This window comes from Planococcus citri, chromosome 2 (assembly GCF_950023065.1).
Source record: "Planococcus citri chromosome 2, ihPlaCitr1.1, whole genome shotgun sequence".
Lineage (NCBI taxonomy): Eukaryota > Metazoa > Arthropoda > Insecta > Hemiptera > Pseudococcidae > Planococcus > Planococcus citri.
In genome coordinates this window covers 82,377,064-82,401,826 of record NC_088678.1, presented here as the reverse complement: position 1 = coordinate 82,401,826, position 24,763 = coordinate 82,377,064, and the positions used below count along the sequence as shown (strand labels likewise).

Genomic DNA, 24,763 nt, shown 5'->3' with positions numbered 1-24,763 from the left:
TGAAATTTTTCAAAACTTTGGTAAGCTATATTGATTACTTTTTAGTTTTTTGGAAAATTTGGAACAAGAATGCAAGGCTTTCTGAAAATTTTGACCACAGAAAACAATTTTGTAAAACTGGCATTACTATTCATATTATTTATAGCAGACCTCAAAATCAAAGTAAAATTTCAGTTTTTTTTCATTTTCAATTGGAACAGTTGTTCAAATTCAAAATGAAGTTCACGTTTTCACTTCTTTTATTACGCTCTTTTTGCTTTAAAACAAGAATTCGCGGTATTACGCTCATCAGCGTTAAAACGAGAATTTTGCTTATAACGCATTTCGGCTTATAACGCTCTTTTTTTTGATCAATTGAAGAGCGTTATAACGAGCTTTTACTGTAATTTCAAAGCTTTTTTGCCGCGTACATTTTTAGCTTGAAATGTTATCAGTTCATAGCCAATAAAATGAATTGTGTTGGTTGATATAGGGTTTAAACATCTAGAAATCGAAAATATTAAGGTCATTTTTTAGTCATTTTTTTGGTGAAAAAAGGTCATTAAAGTCATTATTTTTTTTCAAAATTCAATTGCGATGCCTGCACACAGGAAAAAGTAATTTAACTAAATGATAGTTGTGAACAAACGCCCTGTTTGTTTTTCGAATATTCATCACTATATTAACCACCTTTAAACCAAAATTTAACGGTAGGATTTTTTTTCACTCCGACGAAATTTTTGTGCAAATTGTTTGTGCGTAACGCAACTTTTTTTTCAAGAAGGAATTTCATTAATTTTTTTCTAGTAGGCACGATACGTGGCGTGGGCTGAATATTTCTTATCGTATCTGGACCATCCGGTATGATACTTGAATTAGAATTTAGAAATACGTACGTATAAAAAGTACGATTTATCTTCATTTCCTTTATTCCCAATACTCCATCATTTATGTAGTTTAGGTAAATCAAACTGCTGATAAAAATGACATCTTTGGTTTCATTTATTCAAATACGTGCGTTACTTCGAGCATACGTTTAACGCGGTGAAATAATTTTTGGGCCAATGTCGATGAAATTTTACGTTATTTTCCTAATTTTATCGAGTGTGACTTACACAAACGGACGCATACGTGACTGTGAAAGTAAACCAGGTGGGTATGCAAATAGGTATTCTTAGATTGAACTGAAAATTTCAAATTTTCATTTCGTTACACTTGAAATCATTCCACAATGTATATGCAACTCTTTAACGCTTCGTAAGAAATAATGAACAGAAATTTACAGAATTTTCTTAAAATATTGCATAAAATCAAACCAATCATTCTTATTATTACCTACTGTCTGAAAGCTCAGAGGGGGAAACATGAGTTTCATCAGTTCATCATTTATTTCATTTTTTGGCATCTCAGCAGAGGCGTTACGAAGAAAATTTTTCCAGTTTTTTTCGCCGGATTTTCCCAAATTTTTACGCCAGACCCCCCTCCTCCCTACAGTATTTTTCGTGCGAATTTGCCAGAATGATGTGGTTGCTGGTTCGGAGCATAATTTGTCAAAAATTGCCAATTTTGAGTTTCCAAAAATCTAAAAATCAAATTTGGGCAGCTGAAATTTTAAGCATGTGGGCTTCAAACCATGTTATACTTCCGAAAATCGCGATTTCGTTCCAGGGGCGTGACTAGGTAAGAGTAATGTGTCGGGGAAGGGGGTTAGATGGGAAATTTCCCAACTTTTTACCTCAACCCCCCCCCTCCAGTATTTTTTATGTTAATTAGTAATTAGCCACGTATATGGTTTGAACAAATTTTGGGAAGGGAAGTGCAGTACCTAATTACAGTTTTTAATGCCCAAGTGATTTACTTCATGGCGACTGATGACCGATTAAATTTTCAATCGATTATACAATCGCCAATCACCGTAGCTCATTGGGCACAGTATTTCCAAAATTGGTGAAATTTCCCACTAAACAAGCCATGAGGATAATCACAAGGAAAAGAAAAAGTTTTCAAGTTTTGCTCAATACAATCAGTACAATAAGTTTGCGATTTTAATTCATTCATTATTGTTTAACAGGTGGCTATGAAACTAAACTCAAATGTTATTTATTTTCCAACTTCGACTTACTTTCACCTCCACCACATGCGCAATCTTCTAGTTCGACCATAGCAGATATGGTTATGACGTACGTTGATTTGGTAAGGTTTATGGATTTTTAAAGCTGTACGTACCTATGTACTACTAGTAACCTAAGCAATAATCTACGAGTTTACAAATTTGTTGTGATAGAAATTTTATTTTATTTTTTAGAATATCGAAGATGGAGTACTTATATTTATTGGTAGTATATTTATGGTAGGTAATCAATTTTTTCATGGAATTCACCTTTCTTATTATTGCGATATCTAGTAGGTAATGTACCTTTGCATTCGACAGCAATGGAATGATGAACGAACAGTCTGGGACAGCAAGAAATTTGGAGATGTTCTTGATCTAGAAGATATTAAAGCTGATTTACTATGGAGGCCGAGTTTAACATTGAACAAGTACGAATAATTCTTATTACGAACAAATCGATCAATGATTAGGTACTTATTGCACTTCGAAAAACAAATATCTACATAACATCGCATCGTACAAAATTTCAGTAATTTGTTTGTAGACTCCAGGTACAACAATTCTTTCGGGGCTGGCCATTTGCAAATTGGTTCAGATGGCATCTTGCATTGGACGTCGTCAATGAATTTACAAACAAGGTGCGCAATAAGCTCTAATAGTTGGCCATGGGATCCTCAAAAGTGCATCCTCAATTTCACAATCGATACGCCAGATATTTATGTCACTTTCTCCGAGGTAAGCTTTACTTTACAATAATGGAAGCCACCAGCAAGCTCATCAGCTGGGTGTAAGTTTAGATTTGAACTTGAGATGGGCACTATAAAATTTTAACTGCCAAAGTGCATTTTTCGATTTTTTGTTTATTTTTGAAAATCAAGCCAAAAATGAGAATAAAAATCAAAATTTTACCAAATTGACTTAGAACGCTGAAATTTGGCATATCCTGTTTTTGACATGCCAAATCAATTAGAATCAGTTTAAAACCCTTTTGAGCAGTTCTGGAGCCTCCAGCATATTTTTGGAATGTGAAATTTTCCCAAAATTTCATTGAATTAAGCTGGAAATTGGAAAATCACTCTGCACTCCTACTGAAACACTCTATTAAGTTGACTGCCGGTGAGTTTCAAGTCATTTTGGAGCCTCCAGCTACTTTTCGAATATTCCCGGAGCCTCCAGTAGATTTTTTAAACTTGAAATTTTCGCCAAATTTCATCAAATGCTGTTGGAAAGCCAAAATTAATTCCATAAACTAATTTCAATAAATTTAAAGCTCGTGCACAATTTACCTGGAGTGCCATCGTTATGGAGTATTGCTGGTGTCAAAAAAGAAATGGGTTTTCCCCACGTAATATTTGAGCTGACCTTAAAAATGGAAAGTCGTACCTTGCAAATTGCATCGTGTTTGACACTTATAGGTAGGTTTGTATGATAGTATTTTCACATGATATGTACTCGAAATTAATTCTAGACAGTAGTTGATTACTTTGGAAGACCACTTCTTCGTTTTAAGAAGAAAAAAAAGTGCAGAATAAACAACTATCCCACTTTACAGCTGTTAGTTTGGTGCTTCTTCCGTCGTTTTTGATATCGCCAGTAAGCAGGATCAAACTGGCATCGAAAGTATTATCTCTGCTAATGCTCGTCATTTCCCTGGTCATTTTGATGAATTTAATTCCAAATTTCACCGCAATAGCTCCTAATTTCTGTAAGTAATAAATAAGTAGGTACCTACTACCTACCGTTGTACAATCAGACATTTTGAAAAATCTTTCAACACAGACCTGTGTTTCTGTTGCTTCATTTTAGTGATTGCATTTGGCACGATATTTTCAATGGTGGGAATATCCAGCTGTATCACTGCCTTCCTACTAAGATTAGCTAGGAAATCACACACATATCATCCATCGTTGATCACGGTATTTGATTATCTACATCATTATTTCCTTATAATAGCGCAGTAATTAGTGATCCTGGGGTACCTACATATTTTAATTTTCAAGAACCTACAATTGGGCAGATCTTCGGGTTCCTAGTGATTTAAAAATGTGTTAGCTTACTTACTTTAGGGATCTACATGACTTCAAACAGCAACATCATTCTGTTGAAATGATTTCTGATTTCATAATACCTATTTATTAACATGCCTTGTTTTCAACTTCGCTTACGCAGTACACATTTCTCATCTTTTGTTTGCTTTCAAATTTAGGAAGTTGGAAATTCGAAAGAAAACAAACGTGAAAATGCAGCGATGAAAATGGCATCGTTTGAAGACAGTACACCCTTTGACGACAAATGCTCTATTGAAGAATCACTATCACAAAAATCTGAAAACGAATGGTTGAGAACTGCTCTAGTTATCGAGTAGGTATTTACTATTTGCGATTTGTGCAATTCTTCTTATATTTCTTACCATAAGTTTTATGATCTAAAATAGCACAAATGCATTTCGATTTGATTATAATTTTAAAAGTTATAGATTGAACGTTTTTATTTTCGAAAACCTCTCTGTCTAGAAGGACTGATTCTACTGACACTTTCTGACTTTCCAATATTAAAGGTCTTCTTCATGGTACATTTTAAAAAAATTGTAAAAATAATCACACTTGAAATGTCTGACTCGTCAAAACGGCCCAAAACCGTCTACAGTCGACTCGGGCGTATCAAAAATAGGACATGAACTAAATTTCAGTGTTTGATAATTTTAAGATAGTTTTGAGAAGATGCAATTGAAAGGGGATGGGGTTAGAGCAGGAGAGCACTCAAATCTAAAACATTAGTTGATATTTGCATTCAGCACTCTCGAAAACGTATTAAAACGACATGTCACACATTGTCACACATATTCAATTTTTTTTGACCAAAATTTTGGTGACTCTGTCTGTCTCCCCCCCCTCGTGTTTTGCAAATCACATCGCGAAAAATTCTTACAAAGTTTCAAATTGATAATTATGAAAATGTGCGTTTCCTACATTTTTTCAAATTTTTAAATTATCGCTCCATAGGTTTGCTTTTGCAAATTGGACTTTAAAAATAGCTTAACTTTGTACTTTTGAAATTTTTAGTGAATATTTTCGGAACTGCTCATATAGTTACTTACAAGGGAACCTCTTGAGGTGTTCGCCTCAGATTTGAACGGGACCGCAATTTTTTAAAAGAGCATGTTCTAAAACCCCCGAACCCAAATTTTCAGCTGCCCAAGTTCATTTTTCGATTTATGGCGAATTTTTGAAAATTCAAAATTGACTATTTTGGTTATCTATGCTTTTTTTTAAAAAGTACGTACTTGATCAGTAAAAATGTTCAAAATAAGTCCTAAAACTGATATTAACCCCCCCAAATCCAAATTTCGCCATTTTCAGCCATTCTGGAGCCTCCAGCGCGATTTTTCAATTTCTCTAGACTTTTGAATTTGCTCCAAAAGACGTGAATATGAAGTTGGGCAGCTAAAAAACGAGTTGTGTGTTATACTCGACCTGTTTAACGAGTTTATCAACATTTGAATCGATTCTGGAAGGGACACCTCAAGAGTGGTTTTTTGACCAGCTTTTTTTCAGAATAAAAATACCTATCCAAAAATCAAAAATTTTTCCTTTGTGAGAAAATTTTTGAAATTTGCGCGAATTGCTGTATTTCGTCATTAATTAACCACACCAGAGCGCATTTCGCCATTTCCAGCCTCTCTTGGGACTCCCTTTAATTTTTGGGTAAGTATTTTTATTATGAGAAAAGCTGGTCAAAACCCCACTCTTGAGGCGTCCGCTCCAGAATCGGCTCAAATGTGAATAAATTCGTTAAACAGGTCGAGTATAACACACAACTCGATTTTTAGCTGCCCAACTTCATATTCACGCCTTCTGGAGCAAATTGAAAATTCTGGAGAAATAGAAAAATCGCACTGGAGGCTCCAGAATGGCTGGAAAAGGCGGAACTCAGCATCAGGGCATTTGTTGTTTTCAAAATACAGCGATCCGCGCAAATTTTGAAATTTTTTTCGCAAACGGGATATTTTTGATTTTTGAATATTTTTATTTTGAAAAAAAACTGGTCAGAAAACCACTCTTGAGGTGTCTGCTCCAGAATCGGCTCAAATGTTGATAAACTCGTTAAACAGGTTGAGTATAACACACAACTCAATTTTTAGCTGCCCAACTTCATATTCACGCCTTCTGGAGCAAATTCAAAATTCTGGAGAAATTAAAAAATCGCGCTGGAGGCTCCAGAATGGCTGGAAATGGCAAAATTTGGATTTAGAGGGTTAATCTCAGTTTTAGGACTTATTTTGAACATTTTTACTGATCAAGTACGTACTTTTTTTAAAAAAACATAAATCACCAAAATAGTCAATTTTGGATTTTCAAAAATTCGCCAAAAATCGAAAAATGAACTTGGGCAGCTGAAAATTTGGATTTGGGGGTTTTAGAACATGCTGTTTCCAAAAATCGCGGTCCCGTTCAAATCGGAGGCGGATACCTCGAGAGGTTCCCTTGTTAGATAAATTTAAATAGCCACAAAAAAATGTTCTCCAAGCTGCAGCAGTTCGTAGCCATCAAACTCCAAAACTGGACAGTGCGACGAGAAATTTGAATTGCTGGGAAAAAAATGCATACGTACTTCACCCTACCTACCTTGACAAGGAAAGTATCCCAAAACCGGAATAACAATTTTTGAACTGAACAACAGGGAATTTAAAAAGGTTATCAGCAAAAATTCCAGGTGCCGAATTTCATTTTCATATTCTATTTAACGAATTTTTTTGAAAACTAGAAAATCCAAAAATCCGTTTGAGGCTCCAATGGGTTTGAAACCACTCGAAAGTTGGTTAAAAATTGAATTCCAATCTATCATGTCAATTTGCTCAACTATTGATTTTTTTTCATGAGAGATGGCTGATGGGTCTTTGAATTCATCTAATTATATAATAAATCCAACCATAAACCGTCGTCTTCGACCCAGACTTTTCCAAGATATTCAGGTTTAAAATCCTGTCCCTTTAATTTTCATCTTTAATAATTGATTGATTGATTGAAAAAAATTGTTCAATTCATTACCTAATTTATGAATCAATTCGTTTGCGGATGATTCATCAACAATTGATAGATTCGTTCGAGTGTTCGTGAATGATTCATCTAGAAATCAAACAATTTGTTCAATCACCGGTCGTTCTTGATTGTTTAACATTTCCTGTTTTTATTTCTCGCAGGACCTACCATCGGTACGTACAATACAAATATCGAAGACACACCATCGCATCAGCGTATCGAAGTGAAGGGATGTATTTTTCCAAAGGCAGGCGGTAACATAGGCAACTCTTTTGGCAGATTCAAAACATTGATGGGTAAGTTAGGCAACTCTTTTTACAGTTACTACGTGTTCTACGATGAAATTGCACACAGGAAAAAGCCATTGAACAGAATGATAGTCGAAAACAAACACCTTGTTTGTTTATGAATATTCGCCACCTGTGAACCAAAGTTCAACACTAGAATTTTTTTTCACTCCCACGAAATTTTTGTCCAAATTATTTGTGCACTACGCAACTTTTTGTCTAGAAGGAACTTCATTACATAATTTCTTTCTAGTACGATACGTGGGCTGAATGTTTCATATCGCATCTGGACCATCCGGTATGATACTCGAATCAAGGGTTTAGAAATACATACGTATGAAAAGTATCATTTCCTTTAATTCCTAATACTCCATCATAGTTTAGGTATATCAAGCTGCTGATAAAAATGACATATCGTAAATACCTATTTGGTTTCATATTCAAGTACGAACGTTACTTCGAGCATAAGTTTAACACGGTGAAATGATTTTTGGCCCAATGTCGGTGAAATATTACGTTATTTTTCTTATTTTACTAAGTGTGACTTACACAAACGGACGCTTACGTGACTGTGAAAGTAAACCAGGTGGGTACCTACCTATACAAATAGGTATTCTTACATCGAACTAACAGCTTTAAATTTTCTTTACTTTGAGATCATTCCACAATTTGTATATGTAACTCATTGTTGCTTCGTACGAAATAATGAATATTTACAGAATTTTTTTACAATATCGTTTAAAATCAAACAAATCATTCTCTATATTTCCTACTCTCTAAAAGCTCAAAGATCGTCTCAGCAGAGGCGTGACGAAATGATGTGTAGGGGGTGGAGAGGGAGACTAAAATTTTCCCAGATTTTATTTCGCCGGATTTTCCCAAATTTTTACCTTACACCTCCTACCCCTCCACTAGTATTTTTCATGCTAATTACCCAGATGCGATTCGGAGCGTAATTTGCCGATTTTAAGTTTTCAAAAATTTTTCAAAGATTTAAAAATCAAAGAAATTTTAACCATGTGGGTTTTAGACCATGCTCTTTGATATAGTTTTATAGGTAATTATCTAAGATGGTGGGAATCGTTGTATTTAATTCCTACTGGAGCGGGATAATAATTATTCCTTACGTGGGGAATAATTACCACTTACCTGGATAGCTCGAGAGATGATATGGGGTAGATAATCCTAACTAACTAATCACGTATGTACTCTAATAATAATAAAACACATTCGTGATGACTACTAAAATGTCTTTATTACATATTAGTTACATATGAGAAGGTACGTAGAAAGCAATTACAAACTACACAATTTTGAACATAATGAAATAGTCAAGTGCATTACCTGCCATTACAACCTAGATCAGGAAAGACCGAAAGAATTCTAATTAATTACGTATTAAGTGAGTACCTAATACGTAATCAATCAGAATATCACCAATAATTGAGATGAAGTTACAATTATTATGAGTTAACTTGGGTAGGCTGCGTCAATATAATATTCCTACTTCGACTAACTCAATTAACTAATGCTAAACTATAATTAATTGAAGGAACCATCAGGCCCAAATAAGTATTTTTCAATACTTACCAAAGACACTGTACATGTTACCTATCCAGCCGATGTACTCACTAATTCCTGGTACTTGATAGGTACGTACTACACGAGGTTCGATGTAATGCGAGAAATGCCTTTGATGCCCGGGGTGATCAAATGTGCATCCAAAAGATCCATATTGATTACGTGAAATTAATCAATATGTTCAGAGAAACACTAATTACCACGCTGGAAGTGGGTTAAACACGATAAATGGTACTTGATCTTAAGGACCAAGCACTTTCACATTTTCCGGTGCCGAAGCGAGAATACATATTTACAATGTTGACTTAGCTCCAGAGAGCTCGAGATTCCAGTGCTAAGTGAAGAGCCTTGCTCGTGATCTTGCAACAGTTGCTGCCGGATCCACGAGCAGAGAATCCCCCACGTTCCCCTTACTTCCAGTATAGGTATAATTTTAGAGAGAGCAAGTAACGAAGTATCTCCCTATAAATAGATCGAGTAATATTGTGCAAAAAGGGAGTTATACTAATAATCGCTAAGGCGGTTACAGGCATCCTGCCTCTCACATCTTTCTGAAAATTGCGGAACGTTTTGAAGTTTTGCTTAATCAGTGCAATATTTTAACCTTATGGGATTTTATTTCACTCATTATTGAACTTTAACAGGTACTCGTAGCTCTGCACTCAAATGTTATTTATTTTCGAATTTCGACTTGCTTTCACCTCCGCCTCATGCGCCGTCTCGTGGTGGTACTATAGCAGATATAGTTGTGACATACGCTGATTTAGTAAGATTTATGCATTTTTAAAGCTGTACCTGGCTATAATAATCTACATTATGAGTTCACAAATTTGCGTGATACAAAATTTTATTCAATTCTTTAGAATATCGAAGATGGGGTACTTATTTTGATCGGGAGTATATTGATGGTAGGTAATAAGTTTTTTCATGAATTGACCTTTGGGTTGTCGCGAAAATCCATTATGCTCTACTTTCACGACCATTTATTGCTAGCTGTAATCTAATACATTATTTTGTACCTACGCATTCGGCAGCAGTGGAATGATGAACGAACACGCTGGGACAATGAGGACATTCCAGGTCTAGAAGATATTAAGGCTGATTCAGTATGGAGGCCGAGTATAACATTGAACAAGTACGAACAATTCTCATTAGCAGCAAATCTATCAATAATTACTTACTGTACTTGAAAAAAAAAACAAATATCTAACTTCGTAGAAAATTTTAGTAATTTGTTTTTAGACGACAGATTCTACAACAGTTCTTTCGGGGCTGGCCGCTTGGGAATTAAGTTAGATGGCGACTTGCATTGGTTGTCGTCAGTGGATTTACACACAAGGTGTGAAATAAGCTCTAATAGTTGGCCATGGGATCCGCAAAAGTGTATCCTCAATTTCACAATCGATATACGAGAACTTTATTTCCCTTTCTGCGAGGTGAGCTTTTTTCCTTGGGCACGTGTGTTCCTTTCAAAAACATGCCGTTGTTTATTTCCAATAGACTAATTGGGATAGAATTTCAACACACGCTCCTAGAATAGGACTACTTATGCAATAAGTATGGTGTTTTAGTGTTTTTTGAGTTATAATAACTTGAAAAGTGTGTTGTTGAACCAGTTAGTACTTACCAAGTTGCCAAATTCACGCAATTTTTGGGGATTTTGCTGTGCAATTTGCGTGTTGGCGTATTTTTGACTTTTTTTTTTTTTTTTGCCAAATGCATGCAATAAGCAAAAAACAACGCCGATGTTTGATGCACACTGTCAGCTTACTAAGTAGGCCTTTACCTAACACAATACATTTAATCTGTGGTTATAAATTTAAAGCGAGTGCACAGTTTACCCGGATTGCCATCATTATGGAGTATCACTGGTGTCAAAGAAGAAGGGGGGTTTCCCTATGTGATATTTGAGCTGACCTTGCAAATGAAAAACCGTTCCTTGCAAATTGATTCGTGTTTGACACTTATAGGTAGGTTTATATACATGATAGTATTTTCACTTAGGTATGCTCAACATTAATTATTATTGTAGATAGTAGGTCATTACTTGGGTAGACCACTTCCTTGTTTTAAGAACAAAAAAAGTGCGGAATAAATAACCAACCCATTTTACAGCCGTTAGTTTGGTGCTTCTTCCATCGTTTTTGATATCGCCAGAAAGCGGAGTCAAACTGACATCCAAAATATTATCTCTGCTCATGCTCGTTATTTCCCTGCTTATGTTGATGAATTCAATTCCCAATTTCACCGTAATAGCTCCTAATTTCTGTAAGTAATAATAATAAATACTTAATTAGTAGGCACCTACGTTGTGGAGACATTTTGAAAATGCTTTTCACATAGCACTGTGTTTTTGTTACTTCATTCAAGTACGAGTATGTTATTATTCATTTTAGTGATCGCATTTGGAACGATATTTTCAATAGTGGGCATATCCAGCTGTATCACTGCCTTCCTACTCAGATTAGCTAGGAAATCACACTCACATCATTCATCTTTGATCAAGGTACTCGATTATCTAAAGCTTATTTCTTTGTTATAGCGCAGAAGTTGGTGATCCGGGGGTATACCTATTATAATTTTTAATAACCTACAACAGGCAGGTCTTTGGGTTTCTAATGGTTTAAAAATGTATTAGCTTACTTTCTTATTCTGCATAAGGAGCGATTGGTGTTCTTATCCATTGCGCCGATCCAGAAGTTCCCGAATGAAATATCCATTTTTGATATTTTTATGTCATAAAAAAATGGTTAAAGTTGTATTTTTATTTTATTCTTTATTCTTCATTCATTTTTTGGTACCTACTTGATTTAGGAATGAGATTAAACACTCAAGTATCCAGTACTTAGGTACCTGGAACTTTTTTAAAAGGTAATCGAATTGGATTCGACTGCAAATTAATGTCAACTTTTTTCAAGGAAGCTGTAATGATTGTTGAGCAGTTTCAATTCAGTCTATAGTATTGCCACATGTTAAATTTTGAACAATTTTTGTATTCCGTTTAGTTTTTTTTCAACACAAACATTTAATATATATTTTTTAGGATCTTGATAAGTTCATTTGGGCACCTAATGGGTATGAAAACATTGAAAACTCCCAACTGAACATAGATATAGGTGTACTCACTAGTCACTACCCACTTTCCCCTGTACCTACTAACGTAAGAAAGGAATCTAGATGGCTTCAAACAGTCATAATCTGCTAAAATGATTTAATAATATCGTAGGTATTAATTTGCCTTGTTTTCAGCTTCGCTTAGGGCTATACATTTTTCATCTTTTGTTTGCTTTCAAATTTAGACAGTTGGGAATTTGAAAGAAAACAAACGTGAAAATAAAGCGATGAAAATGGCATCGTTTGAAGACATCACACTCTGTGAGGACGAATGCGCAATTGAGGAATCGCCGTCACAAAAATCTGAAAGTGAATGGTTGAGAATTGCTGTAGTTATCGAGTATTTATTATTCACGATTTGTGCAATTCTTCTTATATTTCTTACCGTAAGTTTTATAACCTAAAATAGCGCAAATGCATTTTGATTTGATTATAATTTTGAAAGTTATACATTGAACTTTTTCATTTTCTGAAACCACTCTGTCTGGAATGACTGATCCAATATTAAAGGTCTTACTCAAAGTAAAAACTGCAAAGTAAAAAAAAAATTTTTAATAATCACACTATTGAGATGTCCAACTCTGACATTCGAAGCTTCATTGAAGTCGTATGCGGAAGCTGCTCGAAGCCAACCTTGTTCCAATTTGAAAGACCCTATGGACACCGCAATCCGCTCCATAGCCACTAACGACGCACCGGATTTGCGTTCTAGATCTCTGGGAAAGTCATTAGACATCGATACATCTAATATTTCCATTCTAACATCGATTAGCAGCAAACAAGCTGCTGTTACGTCGCTAGAGACACGTCGAAATCTCTCTAGAAAATCCTACCACCGAAAACGTCAGCTATCTACATTACGTATTTGCAGACAGCTCTAGTTTTCCAGCTCGCCGGTTGTTTGAGTATGTTTCACTTGACAACTGGCATACCTATTCGAATATGCTGATGCGGCATTTTGTGGATCCAGGTAGCTGATCAAGTTACTTATCCGAGTTCATAGCCGCTATTGAAGCATCTTTAACATAACCTAATAAAATACGATGCGCACATTCAAAATAAAAATGTATTCGAACATATTAACACTAATACAAAGATATACATATATACACGAAAATAAAATGGAATAAAATCGCCATAATGCGAACAGAAAACGTAAACGGTAATACTTTATTGAATAGATCACAGATATACGAATAGAAAAATCTAAAAGTCACGATTGATGTTTGTTGACTTCTCGGAAATGTAAACTATACAATGTATCTCGATAATACGACGAATTACAAGTAATTACAAAGTAATAAACGATTACAATGTATACGCGAATTTTACATTATTTTCAAATTTCAACACTAAAAACCGATGGTTTTTGGTAGGTAATTCTTTGATTTCGCCTGCTTATACACAATTTCTTCGCAACTTTCTCAAATCCTCTAACTTTTTCCATCTCACACTATTTGGTCCAAAAATACTTTTCGCCTAAAATTTTCTGTCTGGAGGTGAAACATCCCGTCACCTCTTCCCCTTGTTTTGCATGCTTGTGACGAGTGCTTAGTTTTATTTTCACTATATTTATCTACTGAATTTTTTTTGAAAACTAGAAAATTCAAAAATCCGTTTGAAGTTCTAGATTGTTTTGAAACCATCACCAATCGACTTATGACGGGTCGAAAGTAGGTTAAAAATTAAATTCCAATCTATGATGTCAATTTGTTCAACTATTAATTCCTAAAAATTGACAATTAATGAATTTGAAAGAATCATCGAATTGATTAATTCATTAATTTTATTTATGAATCAATTCGTTCGCAAATGATTCACCGAAAATTGTTCAATTCGTTCGCGAATGATTCATCAAAAATTATTCAGTTCGTTCGCGAATGATTCATCTCCAATTAGTTAATTCGTTCGTGCAAGATTCGCTAAAAATTGATTATTAAGCTTGAGAATGATTCACCAAGAAATCAAACAATTGCTTCACTTCAATCATCAATCGTCCGCGAATGATTCAATTGTATTGGCTTCGCTTGAAAACTGGTCAGTTCCTATAGGTAGAAATGTTTTACAAAAACGCAATCAATTCGACATCAACAAAAAAAAAACATGATAAGTATGTAGATGTAGATATATCCTTGCAATAGTTCATCTAGATGTACGTACGCTTTAGAAATGTGCGTATATTAATTGATCCGTTCGCGAATGATTCGCCAAGAAATAGGTAAATGAATTTATTCAATGACCTATCATTCGTAAATGATTCGATTCTATTCAATTCGCTTCTCTTGTAACTAGATATTAGATCAAATTCCTATACAAATGTTTCACAAAAAGTGAATCGATTCGTTCGTAAAAGATTTATACGAGTATTTGATGAACAGTGAGTATTTTTTGAAATTGAATGCGTGTTTTATGAGTTGAATAGTGTAATCATATTTTTCGTAGGTATAAAAAAAATATATGATTGGATAGAAAAATAAATAACCGAGTAGAAATATTTAAATTTATTATAGGAATAATATGCTATTTTTTTCGTTCGTTTTTTTTTTTTTTTTTTTTTTTTTGGAAACTACCTACTTTAACATTTTCTGTTTTTATTTCTCGCAGGACCTACCATAGAAATATCGAAGACAATGGCATCACACCAGCTTAGGTACCTATATCGAAAAAAAGGGACGTTTTTTTCCAAGGGCAACCGGTAACATATAGGCAACTCTGGGCAGATTCAAAAAACGTTGATGGAAAATTCATCGTTAAGGAGACAGGCGGTAAGTTAGGCAACTTTTTTTACAATTTCCACTGGTTTTTCGAGAAATTGAACACAGGAGAACGCCATTGAACAGATAGATAGGTACTATAATTGATAAGTAATAATATTCCAAACTATCAGAAAAAAATATTTTCTGATCGGAAAATTTAAAAAAAGATTTTTATGATTTTTATTTATTTTGAGAAAATTATTATTTTTACAATTTTCGGTCATTTGGTTATTACTCGTAGTTAACTGAAGATAATGCTCTTTAAAATACGAATATAGCGCAAAAATTCAAATTTTCCATAAAAATCGAACGATCCTAACACAACTTTTTTTCAAATAGGAATTTCATTAATTTTTTTCTAGTACGACTACTATACGCTGGCCGAATATTTTATATCGTATCCAGACCATCCGGTATGATATTCGAATCAGAGTTTAGAAAACGAGTTATCTTCATTTCCTTTATTCCTAATACACCACCATAGTTTATACTCATACTACCGATAAAACTCACATCTTTGGTTTTATATTCTAGTACGTTACTTCGAGCATAAGTTCAACACGGTGAAATAATTGTTGGCCCAATGTCGGTGAAATTTTACGTAATTTTTAACATTTTACTGAGTGTGACTGTGACTTACACAAACGGACGCATGCGTGACTGTGAAAGTAAACCAGGTGGGTTACAATAATAGGTATTCTTACGTATATTGAACTGAAAGTTTCAAATTTTCATCTCGTCACTTTGAGATCATATAAGGAGCGAAAGTTTTGAAGTTTTGCTCAATCAGTGCAATAAAAGTATGCGATTTTATTTCACTCATTATTGAACTTTAACAGGCAGCCTTGAATCCGAATTCAAATGTTATATATTTTCGAACTTCGACATGCGGTCACCTCCTCCTCATGCTCTGTTGCCTATTTATGGTTTTGCACATATCGATGTGGTGTACGTTGATTTGGTAAGATTTATGGATTTGTAAAGCATGTACCTAGTACCTACCTACCATGTCCAATAATCTATGAGTTTACAAATTTGCTTGATGAAAATATCATTCAATTTTTTAGAATATCGAAGATGGGGTACTTTCATCGATCGGGAATATATTTATGGTAGGTACTAGGTAATGAATTTTTTCATGGATTGACCTTTGGGTTTACATGGAAACCCATTGCGCTATACATTCGCTACCAATTTATTGCTGTATCTATGTAGTACATAATGTATGTTATGCATTCGACAGCAGTGGGAAGATCAACGAACACGCTGGAACAATGAGAACTTTATAGTTCTAAAAGATATTAAGGCTGATTCAGTGTGGAAGCCGAGTTTTACATCGAACGAGTACGAACAATTCTCATTATCAGCAAATCGATCAATCTTTACCTAATTATTGCACTTGAAAAAACAAATGCGTATCTAATATCGTAGAAAATTTCAGTAATTTGTTTTTAGACGAGAGGTACTACAACAATTCTTTCGGGGCTGGCCGCTTGAACATTATGTCAGATGGTGACTTGCGATGGATGTCGTCAGTGGATTTACTCACAAGGTGTAAAATAAGCTCTAATAGTTGGCCATGGGATCCGCAAATGTGTATCCTCAATTTCACAATCGATACACCAAATACGAGTATTCATCTCACTTTGTCTGAGGTAAGTTTTATTTTATATTGGTGGGCGCCACCACCAAGTGTAGTCTACTTTTACGAATTTTTTCCTCGGACGCGTGTAGACTAACAGGGATCACACTCCTTGAATAGGTCTATTCATGCAACAAGTATCATGTTTTAAGGCATATATTTTGAGTTGTAATAGCCTTGGTTTGAAAGTACGAGTATGTCGTTAAAACATTACTAACAAGGGAACCTCTTGAGGTGTGCGCCTCCGATTTGACGAGACCGCGATTTTTGGAAAGAGCATAGTCTAAAACCCCCAAAACCAAATTTTCAGCTGCTCAAGTTCATTTTTCGATTTTTAGCGAATTTTTGAAAATTCAAAATTGACTGTTTTTGGCGATTTATGTTTTTTTTTTTAAAAAAAAAAGTAAGTACATACGTACTTGATCAATAAAAATGGTCAAAATAAGTCCTAAAACTGATATTAACCCCCACAAATCCAAATTTCACTATTTCCAGCCATTCTGGAGCCTCCAACGCGATTTGTCAATTCCTCCAGAATTTTGAATTTGCTCCAGAAGGCGAGAATATGCAGTTGGGCAACTAAAAATCGAGTTGTGTATTCATCTGTTTAACGAGTTTATCCACATTTGACCCGATTTTGAGAGTGACACCTCAAAAGTGGCTTTTTGACCAGCTTTTTTCAAAATCAAAAAATAACCCTTTGCGAGGAAATTTTCGAAATTCACGCGAATCGCTGTATTTTGTCCAATACTAACCCCCCCCCCCACCCTAATTTCACCATTTCCAGCCATTCTGGAGCCTCTAGCGCGATTTTTCAATTTATCCAGAATTTGAATTTGCTCCAGGAGCGTGAATATGCAGTTGGGCGGCTAAAAATCGAGTTGTGTATTATACTCGACCTGTTTAACGAGTTTATCTACATTTGAGCCGATTTTGAAAGTGACACCTCAAGAATTGTTTTTTGACCAGCTTTTCTCAAAATTAAAAAATCCAAAAAATCAAAAGATAACTGTTTGTGAGGGAATTTTTGAAATTTGCGCGAAACGCTGTATTTCTCCAAGAACTTGATATAGTTAGATTGCGAATGATTAGGAATGGGAAGATTAATTTAATAACTGCTTTGGAGAGAAGGCTAAATATCACTACGTAAGTAGTGAATATTTCCCTATACCTGGCTAGTATTTGAGAGTCAGAGAGCTTAGAAATCATTCAGTTGAACTATATGCATTTATGATTCGATAAAACAATAATACAGTAGGTCCCGCTTATTAGAATCGCGGATAATAGAATAATTCTGTTGATGGAATGGAATGTGCTGGGACAGAACATTTATATCTTCTTACATGCGAATTCTTCCGTTTATTGGAATAAAAAGAGCATTTCATTCGGTTAATAGAATTATAAAATCTTCAAAAATGGGAAAAAATCATGAATTTTGGCAAAATTTGACAAAAATTAAATGAAAACATGTGAAAATGGCATAAAAACGTGAAAATAAATATTTTAAATTGGTGAAAATTGGTATAAGATGATGGAATTTTTTTTTAATTTTATAAAAATCGTACAAAAAAAGTGTTCAAAACATATTAAAAGGCCAAACGTAACTAAAAAACCGAAAAAGCATTAGAATTAACTTCAAAACACATCAAAAAGTGAAAAAATCTCAACATAATTTGGAATTTTGCATTTTTTTATCCTTCCGCTTAGTAGAATACTCCGGTTTATAGAATCAAACATACCGGGTCCCAAATCGATTCTAATAAGCGGGACTTACTGTAACACCAAATGCTACGAGAACGTGTCAAATTGATTTATTATCATAATTTCAATCATGTAGGGTGAATAAAAATATAAAATAATTTACATTATTTCATATTATTAATGTGGACACAGGTCCATATTATGCGACTCGCGCTAATTATTTAAGATATAATGTTCTATAACATTATTGTAATCGATGGTGATGAATTAAACAGGGTTATAATTAGGCCCTACTTTTACATACTCATGAAGAAAGAGATTACTTCTCAATATTCACAAGTATGGGAGAAATTACCTTATTAATAAATGATGAAGCTACTCACCAGGTCCACATAATGTCCAAGTTTTCTATCTCTTTCGCGGTGGCTCACTAATACTAGGCCGGTCAACAGAAATGTAATACATGAGGTACCCTTTCAGACGAGAAGCAAGAGCGATGCCTGGGAAGATCGACTCCATGCCCGATGGTATCGCGATCAAAATGTTAACCTATTCTTTACGCGACATAATTTCAAATTGACCACTATTCGAAGTGGGCAATAATGGGATAAATAGGGGAGAGGTACCCAAATAGGGTCCCTTACCTGCCTGTCATATCTACGAGGTTTCATATCGAATAGAGATGCACTTTGCGACGAAGCACCGGCGAGCTCGAGATACCTATGCTAAGTAATTTGCTCTCGTTCGCGATGCATTATATATGCATCGCGTCCGGTGCGCTGCCTTTGCGGAGTTAACATGTTCCCACCACTTACGTTCACGCTACCTAGTTATTCATATCATAACTACTTACGTAGTTGGGCCATATCTCACCATATCAAACTAACCCCCCCCCCCCCCCCCCCGAGCGCAAATTCTACCATTTCCAGCAGTTTTGGAGCGAGAGTGACACCTCAAAACGCCACTCTTGAGGTGTCACTCCCAAAAACGGCTCAAATGTAGATTAACTCGTTAAACAGTGGGGTATCACTAAATGAGAACGGTCATGGGTAGATATTTCAAGAGTGATCCAATACGAGTTATTTGAGACCACAAGCACGCCCCTCCCCGTACCCCATTTTGGTTGGGATTTATTGGACAAAACAGATGACAACGTAGATGTTCAATTTTCACAACTTTGGGAACCCCTGGATCGGGTTTGCAATCCGATCTGAAAAATAAAATGGTGGTTTCGGGGTCGGGAAATGACCCCGTTTCGAGGAAATATCGCGAAAATTGTATATCTTTCCGGTCCCACTCTTTTGCGATTTTGAAACGATAGACCGACATAGTACCCCTACTATGCACGCCTTCTGGAGCAAATTCAAATTTCTGGAGGAATTGACAAATCGCGCTGGAGGCTCCAGAATGGCTGGAAATGGTCAAATTTGAATTTGGGTAATTATTATTAGTTTTGGGACTTTTTTGACCATTTTTATTGATCAAGTACCTACGTACTTTTTAAAAAAAGCATAAATCGCCAAAAACAGTCAATTTTGAATTTTCAAAAATTCGCCAAAAATCGAAAAATGAACTTGGACAGCTGAAAATTTGTTTTTGGCATTCTTTCTTCTTTTTTTGCCAAATGCCTGCAATGAGCAAAAAACAAAATCGATGCTTGATGCATTTCGTTTGGTGTATCGTTTCCGGACATTTTCCCGAATTCGGATCCCCGAATGGTCATTTTCCCGAATAAAAAGTACCTAACATAATACGAGTACATGTACCTAACCAGTAATTATGAATTTAAAGTCCCCGCAATATTTACGTAACGTGCCATCATTATGGAGTATCACTGGTGCCAATAAACAAGAAATGGCGTTTCCTCACTTGATATTTGAGCTGACCTTAAAACTGGAAAGTCGTTCCTTGCAAGTTGTTTCATGTTTGACACTTATAGGTTTGTATTGTACTTATACTTATCTAGTATTCTCACTTATATACTCAAAATTAATTCCAGATAGTAGTTGGTTAGTTTGGTAAACCACCCGTTTTGTTTTAAGAGAGCGAGAAAAAAAGAATTAACTACCAACCCATTTTACAGGCGTTAGTTTGGTGGTTCTTCCATCGTTTTTGATATCGCCAGTAAGCAGAATCAAACTGGCATCCAAAATATCATCTCTGCTCATGCTCGTTATTTCCCTTGTTATGTTGATGAATTCAATTCCCAATTTCACCGTAATAGCTCCTAATTTCTGTAAGTAAGAAATAATTGTTGATACCTACGTTCACAGTGGGACAGAATAATTTTTTAGGGTATCAAAAATCGAAAAAATAAAGTCGTCAGAATTAAATGAAAAGTATGGTAAAATATTACCCATGGTACCACTACTACAGGGTGCCCAGAAATATCGAGTACCCTAATTGTGTCCTCTTTTCATAATTGAAATTGTTTTTTAATTTTTCATTCGTTGAATTTTCTGAAAATGATATAAAAGAAAGTCAATTTTTTACATTACCTAATTATAATTTAGCATCTTTGATCTTTTCCATGCCAAACCATGCCAAATTGAGTACATTTGCAATAAGTCCCTTATAGCATGAGGTTACATGATACATGAATACTTTTTCCCGAAACGTGCCAATTCTCCCCTAATTTGACTTGAAATAATCACAGATTTTCAACAAAATTACGAAAAATTTCATTTTTTATGCCAAATTTGCCCCGTTGCACACCCCCCTCCTGGCGCCCATTTGGGGTTCGAACCAAAACAACGTCAAAAATGAATTGACGTCAAAATTCGCATTCCTATCTGAAATATGATTTTTGATACCGTAAAAAATGAATCTGTCCCACTGCGCGTTGCACAAGGGTCATTCCATGTCAATTCGACCAAAAAAGTGCGGTTTTTGAAAACCAACTTTTTGGACTTTTACCAATTGGGGGAGGTTCTGGGAGCCATGGGTGAGGTCAATTTGAAAAACTACGGCTATATTCGTGTTCAGCGATATCGAAAACGTACTATATTTCATGTGTCGCACGATTGTAACAATTTTTTTTAGGTTATCCCCTTGGGGGAGGTGCGGGGGCCGTGGATGGGTCCAATCAAAAATTTGACATCATATTCGTGTTCAGCGTCACCAAAAACATACTATTTGATGTGTCGCACGAAAAAAAACCTATTTTGAACTTTTACCCCATTTGGGGAGGTGCTGGGGGTCGTGGATGGGACCCAATCAAAAATCTAACGTCGTATTCGTGTTCAGCGTTACCAAAAACATACAATTCGATGTATCACATGCCCCAGATTTTCTTTCGAAAGTTTTGCCCAAAATTGGGGGTGGGGGTGCTCCCCCTCCATTAAGAGATCCCATCTCGAAACTTGAATATTTCGAAAAAGCACCAAAAGGTACATCTATGGAAATTGTTTCAGAATTTTAAATGGTAGCTCCCACTTACAGCGCTATTTTGAAAGTTCAACTTTCAAATTTTGAGAATATAAAAATGCTTAAAAACGTTCAAAATTTAATACCCTTTTGAACTGTGAAATCAGTTCTGATCAAAGTATCATAGTTTTGGAGAAATGCGCTGCTGAAGTGGAGTACCTTGAGACTGTGTGAAAATAGTGAAAGCCCTCCCACCCGCCCCACAGTGGACTGTGAGCACCCTCAAAACGCCTGTAATTCAAAAACTTACAATGAATCCTAAAACAATGGTACAGTGACATCCTCCCTTATGTTTTTGGGGTCGCAGAATACGAATTTGACAATATTTTTTGTAGGGGTGGGGGGTGAGGGGGGGTGGAAACTTCAAAATTTGACAATATTGATTTGTGTGATATGTCGAAATGTATGTTTTTGAGGGTGTAGATCACGAATCTGGCAATATTTTTTTCGTTGGGATGAATGGTGGGGAGTGAAGGGGGTAAGAACGGGTGAAAAATTCAAAATTTGACTATAATAATGTGCGATATGTCAAAATGTACCAAGTATGAATAATTCAACTGAAAGCAAGTACTTTTCATCAATTAACTCAATTTTAGTTTTTATAAAGTGATTATACCTAGAGGTATAATTTATGTTAAAATTCCGTTTTTTTCCTACTCTGTTGCATAAATTGGAAAAGAACAAATTTTTGCACCGTAGATGCACGGGAAATTCCAGTGGCTGGTAATACTTAAGATAGTGTATTTCAAGATGTTAATTGCCATTTTTGCTCCAAAGTGCTCCGGCGACCTCCACAGCCGATTATAGTGAAAAATCTTGGTGAATTTCGTTGAAATGTGACAAATTTTCTCTTACTGGGACTTTAACGGCTTCCCAACAGAAAATTCTCCATCCCCCACTCTTCACCCCTTCTACACCTTGGAAAACGTACATTTTGACATATCACACATCATTATAGTCAAATTTTGAATTTTTCACCGTTTTTACCCCCTTGACCCCCCCCCCCCCACCATTCGCCCATACGAAAAAAATATTGTCAGATTCGTGATCTACACCCTCAAAAACATACATTTAGACATATCACACTTCATTATTGTCAAATTTTGAATTTTTCACCCCCTTCATCCCCCTACTATTCACCCCTAAGAAAAAAAATTTGTCAAATTCGTGATTTACAACCTCGAAAATATACATTTCGACATATCACACATCATTATAGTCAAATTTTGAGTTTTTCACCGTTTTTACCCCCTTCACCCCCCACCATTCACCCCCTACGAAAAAAATATTGTCAGATTCGTGATCTACACCCTCAAAAACATACATTTCGACATATCACACAAATCAATATTGTCAAATTTTAAAGTTTCCACCCCCCTCACCCCCTCACCCCCACCCCTACAAAAAATATTGTCAAATTCGTATTCTGCGACCCCAAAAACATAAGGGAGGATGTCACTGTACCATTGTTTTAGGATTCATTGTAAGTTTTTGAATTACAGGCGTTTTGAGGATGCTCACAGCACTCTGTGCGCCCCCTGAGGGGGCTGGGACCAAAGTGATTGCGGGTTTCTTATTTACTGGGTGGGTAGATAAATTGTAAAGAAAGTTTAAGTAAGCGAAATTGAAAGACATGACTCAAAAACGTTGGTAGAATTGACATGGAATGGCCCACAAACAGATATTTTGAAAAACTATTTCGCAATATATACCTAGGTATGCTTGCGTTTTTGTTACTTCATTTAAGTAAGTATGTTATTATTAATTTTAGTGATCGCATTTGGAACGATATTTTCAATGGTGGGAGCATCCAGCTGTATCACTGCTTTCCTACTCAGATTAGCTAGGAAATCACACTCACATCATCCATCTTTGATCAAGGTACTTGAATATCTAACGCTTAGGTATTTCTTTATTATTACACAGTAGTTGATGTGATCCTGGATTAGGTGCATTAATTCCGATATGAATCGCAGGCAGTTTCAATACGTTTTGGATCCTCCAGGGGCTTTTTATAAACTTTTAGTTTTCAAAAAATGCCAAAAAACCTGTCCGAAGGGTGAATTTTGATTTTCCAACTTCATTAATCGTTTCAAAAATTTACTGGAGGTTCCGGTATTTTCAAAAAATTGTTGGAGGCTTCAATACGACTTGAATTCTACCAGCAGTCGACTTCATAACGTATTAAAATTAGTTTACAGAATAAATTTCGGCTTTCCAACTGCATTTTGATGAGATTTTGTGGAGATATCAAGTTTCAAAAATCCACTGAAGGCTCCGAGAATTTTCAAAAAATCGTCATAGGCTCTAAAATGACCTAAAATCACTAGCAGTCGACTTAATAGCGTGTGTACGTTGGAATGCAGCGTGAATTTTGGATTTCCAACTTCATTTGATGATATTTTATTGAAATTTTGAGTTTTTAAAATCTGCTGGAGGCTCCAGAACTGCTCAAAACGCTTTGAAACCGTTTCTGATCGATTTGGCAGGTCAAAAATAGGTTTCCTGCCAAATTTCAGCATTTTTTAGGTCAATTTGGGGAAACTTTGATTTTTTTTCCTAATTTTTGACTGAGTCTTGATTTTTAAAAATTCTTCAAAAATCGAAAAATGCACATTTGTATTGAAATTTTGGCTGGTGATGAATTTTTACACGCTCTTTCGGTCTAGCTATGTCCTGTAGTTCAAAAAATTTCGTGCGAGTATTAGTATTACGAGTCGACGTAGCGAAAAATGGATTTCATGGCAGCCTATATTAACGTGCCTTGTTTTCAGCTTCGTTTAGGGCTACACATTTTTAATATTTTGTTTACCTTCAAATTTAGGCTGTTGGGAATTTGAAAGAAAACAATCGTGAAAATGAAGCGATGAAAACGGCACCGTTCGAAGACATTACACCCTTTGAGGACGAACGCGCTATTGAGGAATCACTGACAAAAAAATCTGAAAATAGATGGTTGAGAGTTGCTGTAGTTATCGAGTATTTATTATTTGCGATTTGTGCGATTCTTCTTATATTTCTTATCATAAGTTTTATGACCTAAAATAGCGCAAATGCATTTCGATTTGATTATAATTTTCAAAGTTATAGATCGAACTTTTTCATTTTCTAAAACCTCTCTGTAT

The 24,763-nt window shown here is 35.3% G+C and overlaps 2 protein-coding genes across 7 annotated transcripts; both read left to right on the top strand.

Moving 5' to 3' along the window:
* The first annotated feature begins 958 nt into the window (after positions 1-958).
* Positions 959-24,725, top strand: LOC135838064 (acetylcholine receptor subunit alpha-type acr-16-like). 6 transcript variants are annotated; one of them, XM_065353597.1, is made up of 15 exons: positions 959-1,131; positions 2,051-2,172; positions 2,285-2,329; positions 2,411-2,520; positions 2,623-2,827; positions 3,363-3,507; positions 3,645-3,797; positions 3,899-4,008; positions 4,299-4,453; positions 7,293-7,427; positions 14,718-14,878; positions 15,404-15,546; positions 15,709-15,830; positions 16,113-16,213; positions 16,301-16,432. In XM_065353597.1, exons 1-10 carry the CDS (start codon positions 1,044-1,046, stop codon positions 7,387-7,389), a joined length of 1,230 nt encoding a protein of 409 aa, XP_065209669.1. In that variant the 5' UTR covers positions 959-1,043; the 3' UTR covers positions 7,390-7,427; positions 14,718-14,878; positions 15,404-15,546; positions 15,709-15,830; positions 16,113-16,213; positions 16,301-16,432. The 6 variants fall into 6 exon arrangements, with proteins under 6 accessions (XP_065209669.1, XP_065209670.1, XP_065209673.1 ...); XM_065353598.1 differs by having other exon boundaries at positions 16,311-16,329; XM_065353601.1 differs by lacking the exons at positions 959-1,131; positions 2,051-2,172; positions 2,285-2,329; ... (5 more) ...; positions 4,299-4,453; positions 7,293-7,427 and adding exons at positions 15,937-15,981; positions 20,004-20,151; positions 20,296-20,448; positions 23,410-23,519; positions 24,463-24,725 and having other exon boundaries at positions 14,691-14,878; positions 16,116-16,213; positions 16,311-16,524.
* LOC135838065 (acetylcholine receptor subunit alpha-like 2) lies at positions 7,445-12,561 on the top strand. Its single transcript, XM_065353603.1, has 9 exons — positions 7,445-8,004; positions 9,644-9,765; positions 9,863-9,907; positions 10,034-10,134; positions 10,228-10,435; positions 10,825-10,969; positions 11,115-11,267; positions 11,396-11,505; positions 12,299-12,561. The coding sequence occupies exons 1-9, from the start codon at positions 7,902-7,904 to the stop codon at positions 12,515-12,517; spliced, it is 1,206 nt and encodes a 401-aa protein (XP_065209675.1). The 5' UTR covers positions 7,445-7,901; the 3' UTR covers positions 12,518-12,561.
* Positions 24,726-24,763: the final 38 nt, after the last annotated feature.

What these genes read in the sequence shown, in the direction of transcription:
- LOC135838064 (XM_065353597.1), top strand. Translation starts at nt 1,044, where the DNA reads ATGTCGATGAAATTTTACGTTATTTTCCTAATTTTATCGAGTGTGACT. An exon ending in TTATTGGTAGTATATTTATG is followed by an intron (nt 2,330 to 2,410) that starts GTAGGTAATCAA and finishes TGCATTCGACAG; the next exon opens with CAATGGAATGATGAACGAAC. An exon ending in ATCATCCATCGTTGATCACG is followed by an intron (nt 4,009 to 4,298) that starts GTATTTGATTAT and finishes TTTCAAATTTAG; the next exon opens with GAAGTTGGAAATTCGAAAGA.
- LOC135838065 (XM_065353603.1), top strand. Translation starts at nt 7,902, where the DNA reads ATGATTTTTGGCCCAATGTCGGTGAAATATTACGTTATTTTTCTTATT. An exon ending in TGATCGGGAGTATATTGATG is followed by an intron (nt 9,908 to 10,033) that starts GTAGGTAATAAG and finishes CGCATTCGGCAG; the next exon opens with CAGTGGAATGATGAACGAAC. An exon ending in ATCATTCATCTTTGATCAAG is followed by an intron (nt 11,506 to 12,298) that starts GTACTCGATTAT and finishes TTTCAAATTTAG; the next exon opens with ACAGTTGGGAATTTGAAAGA.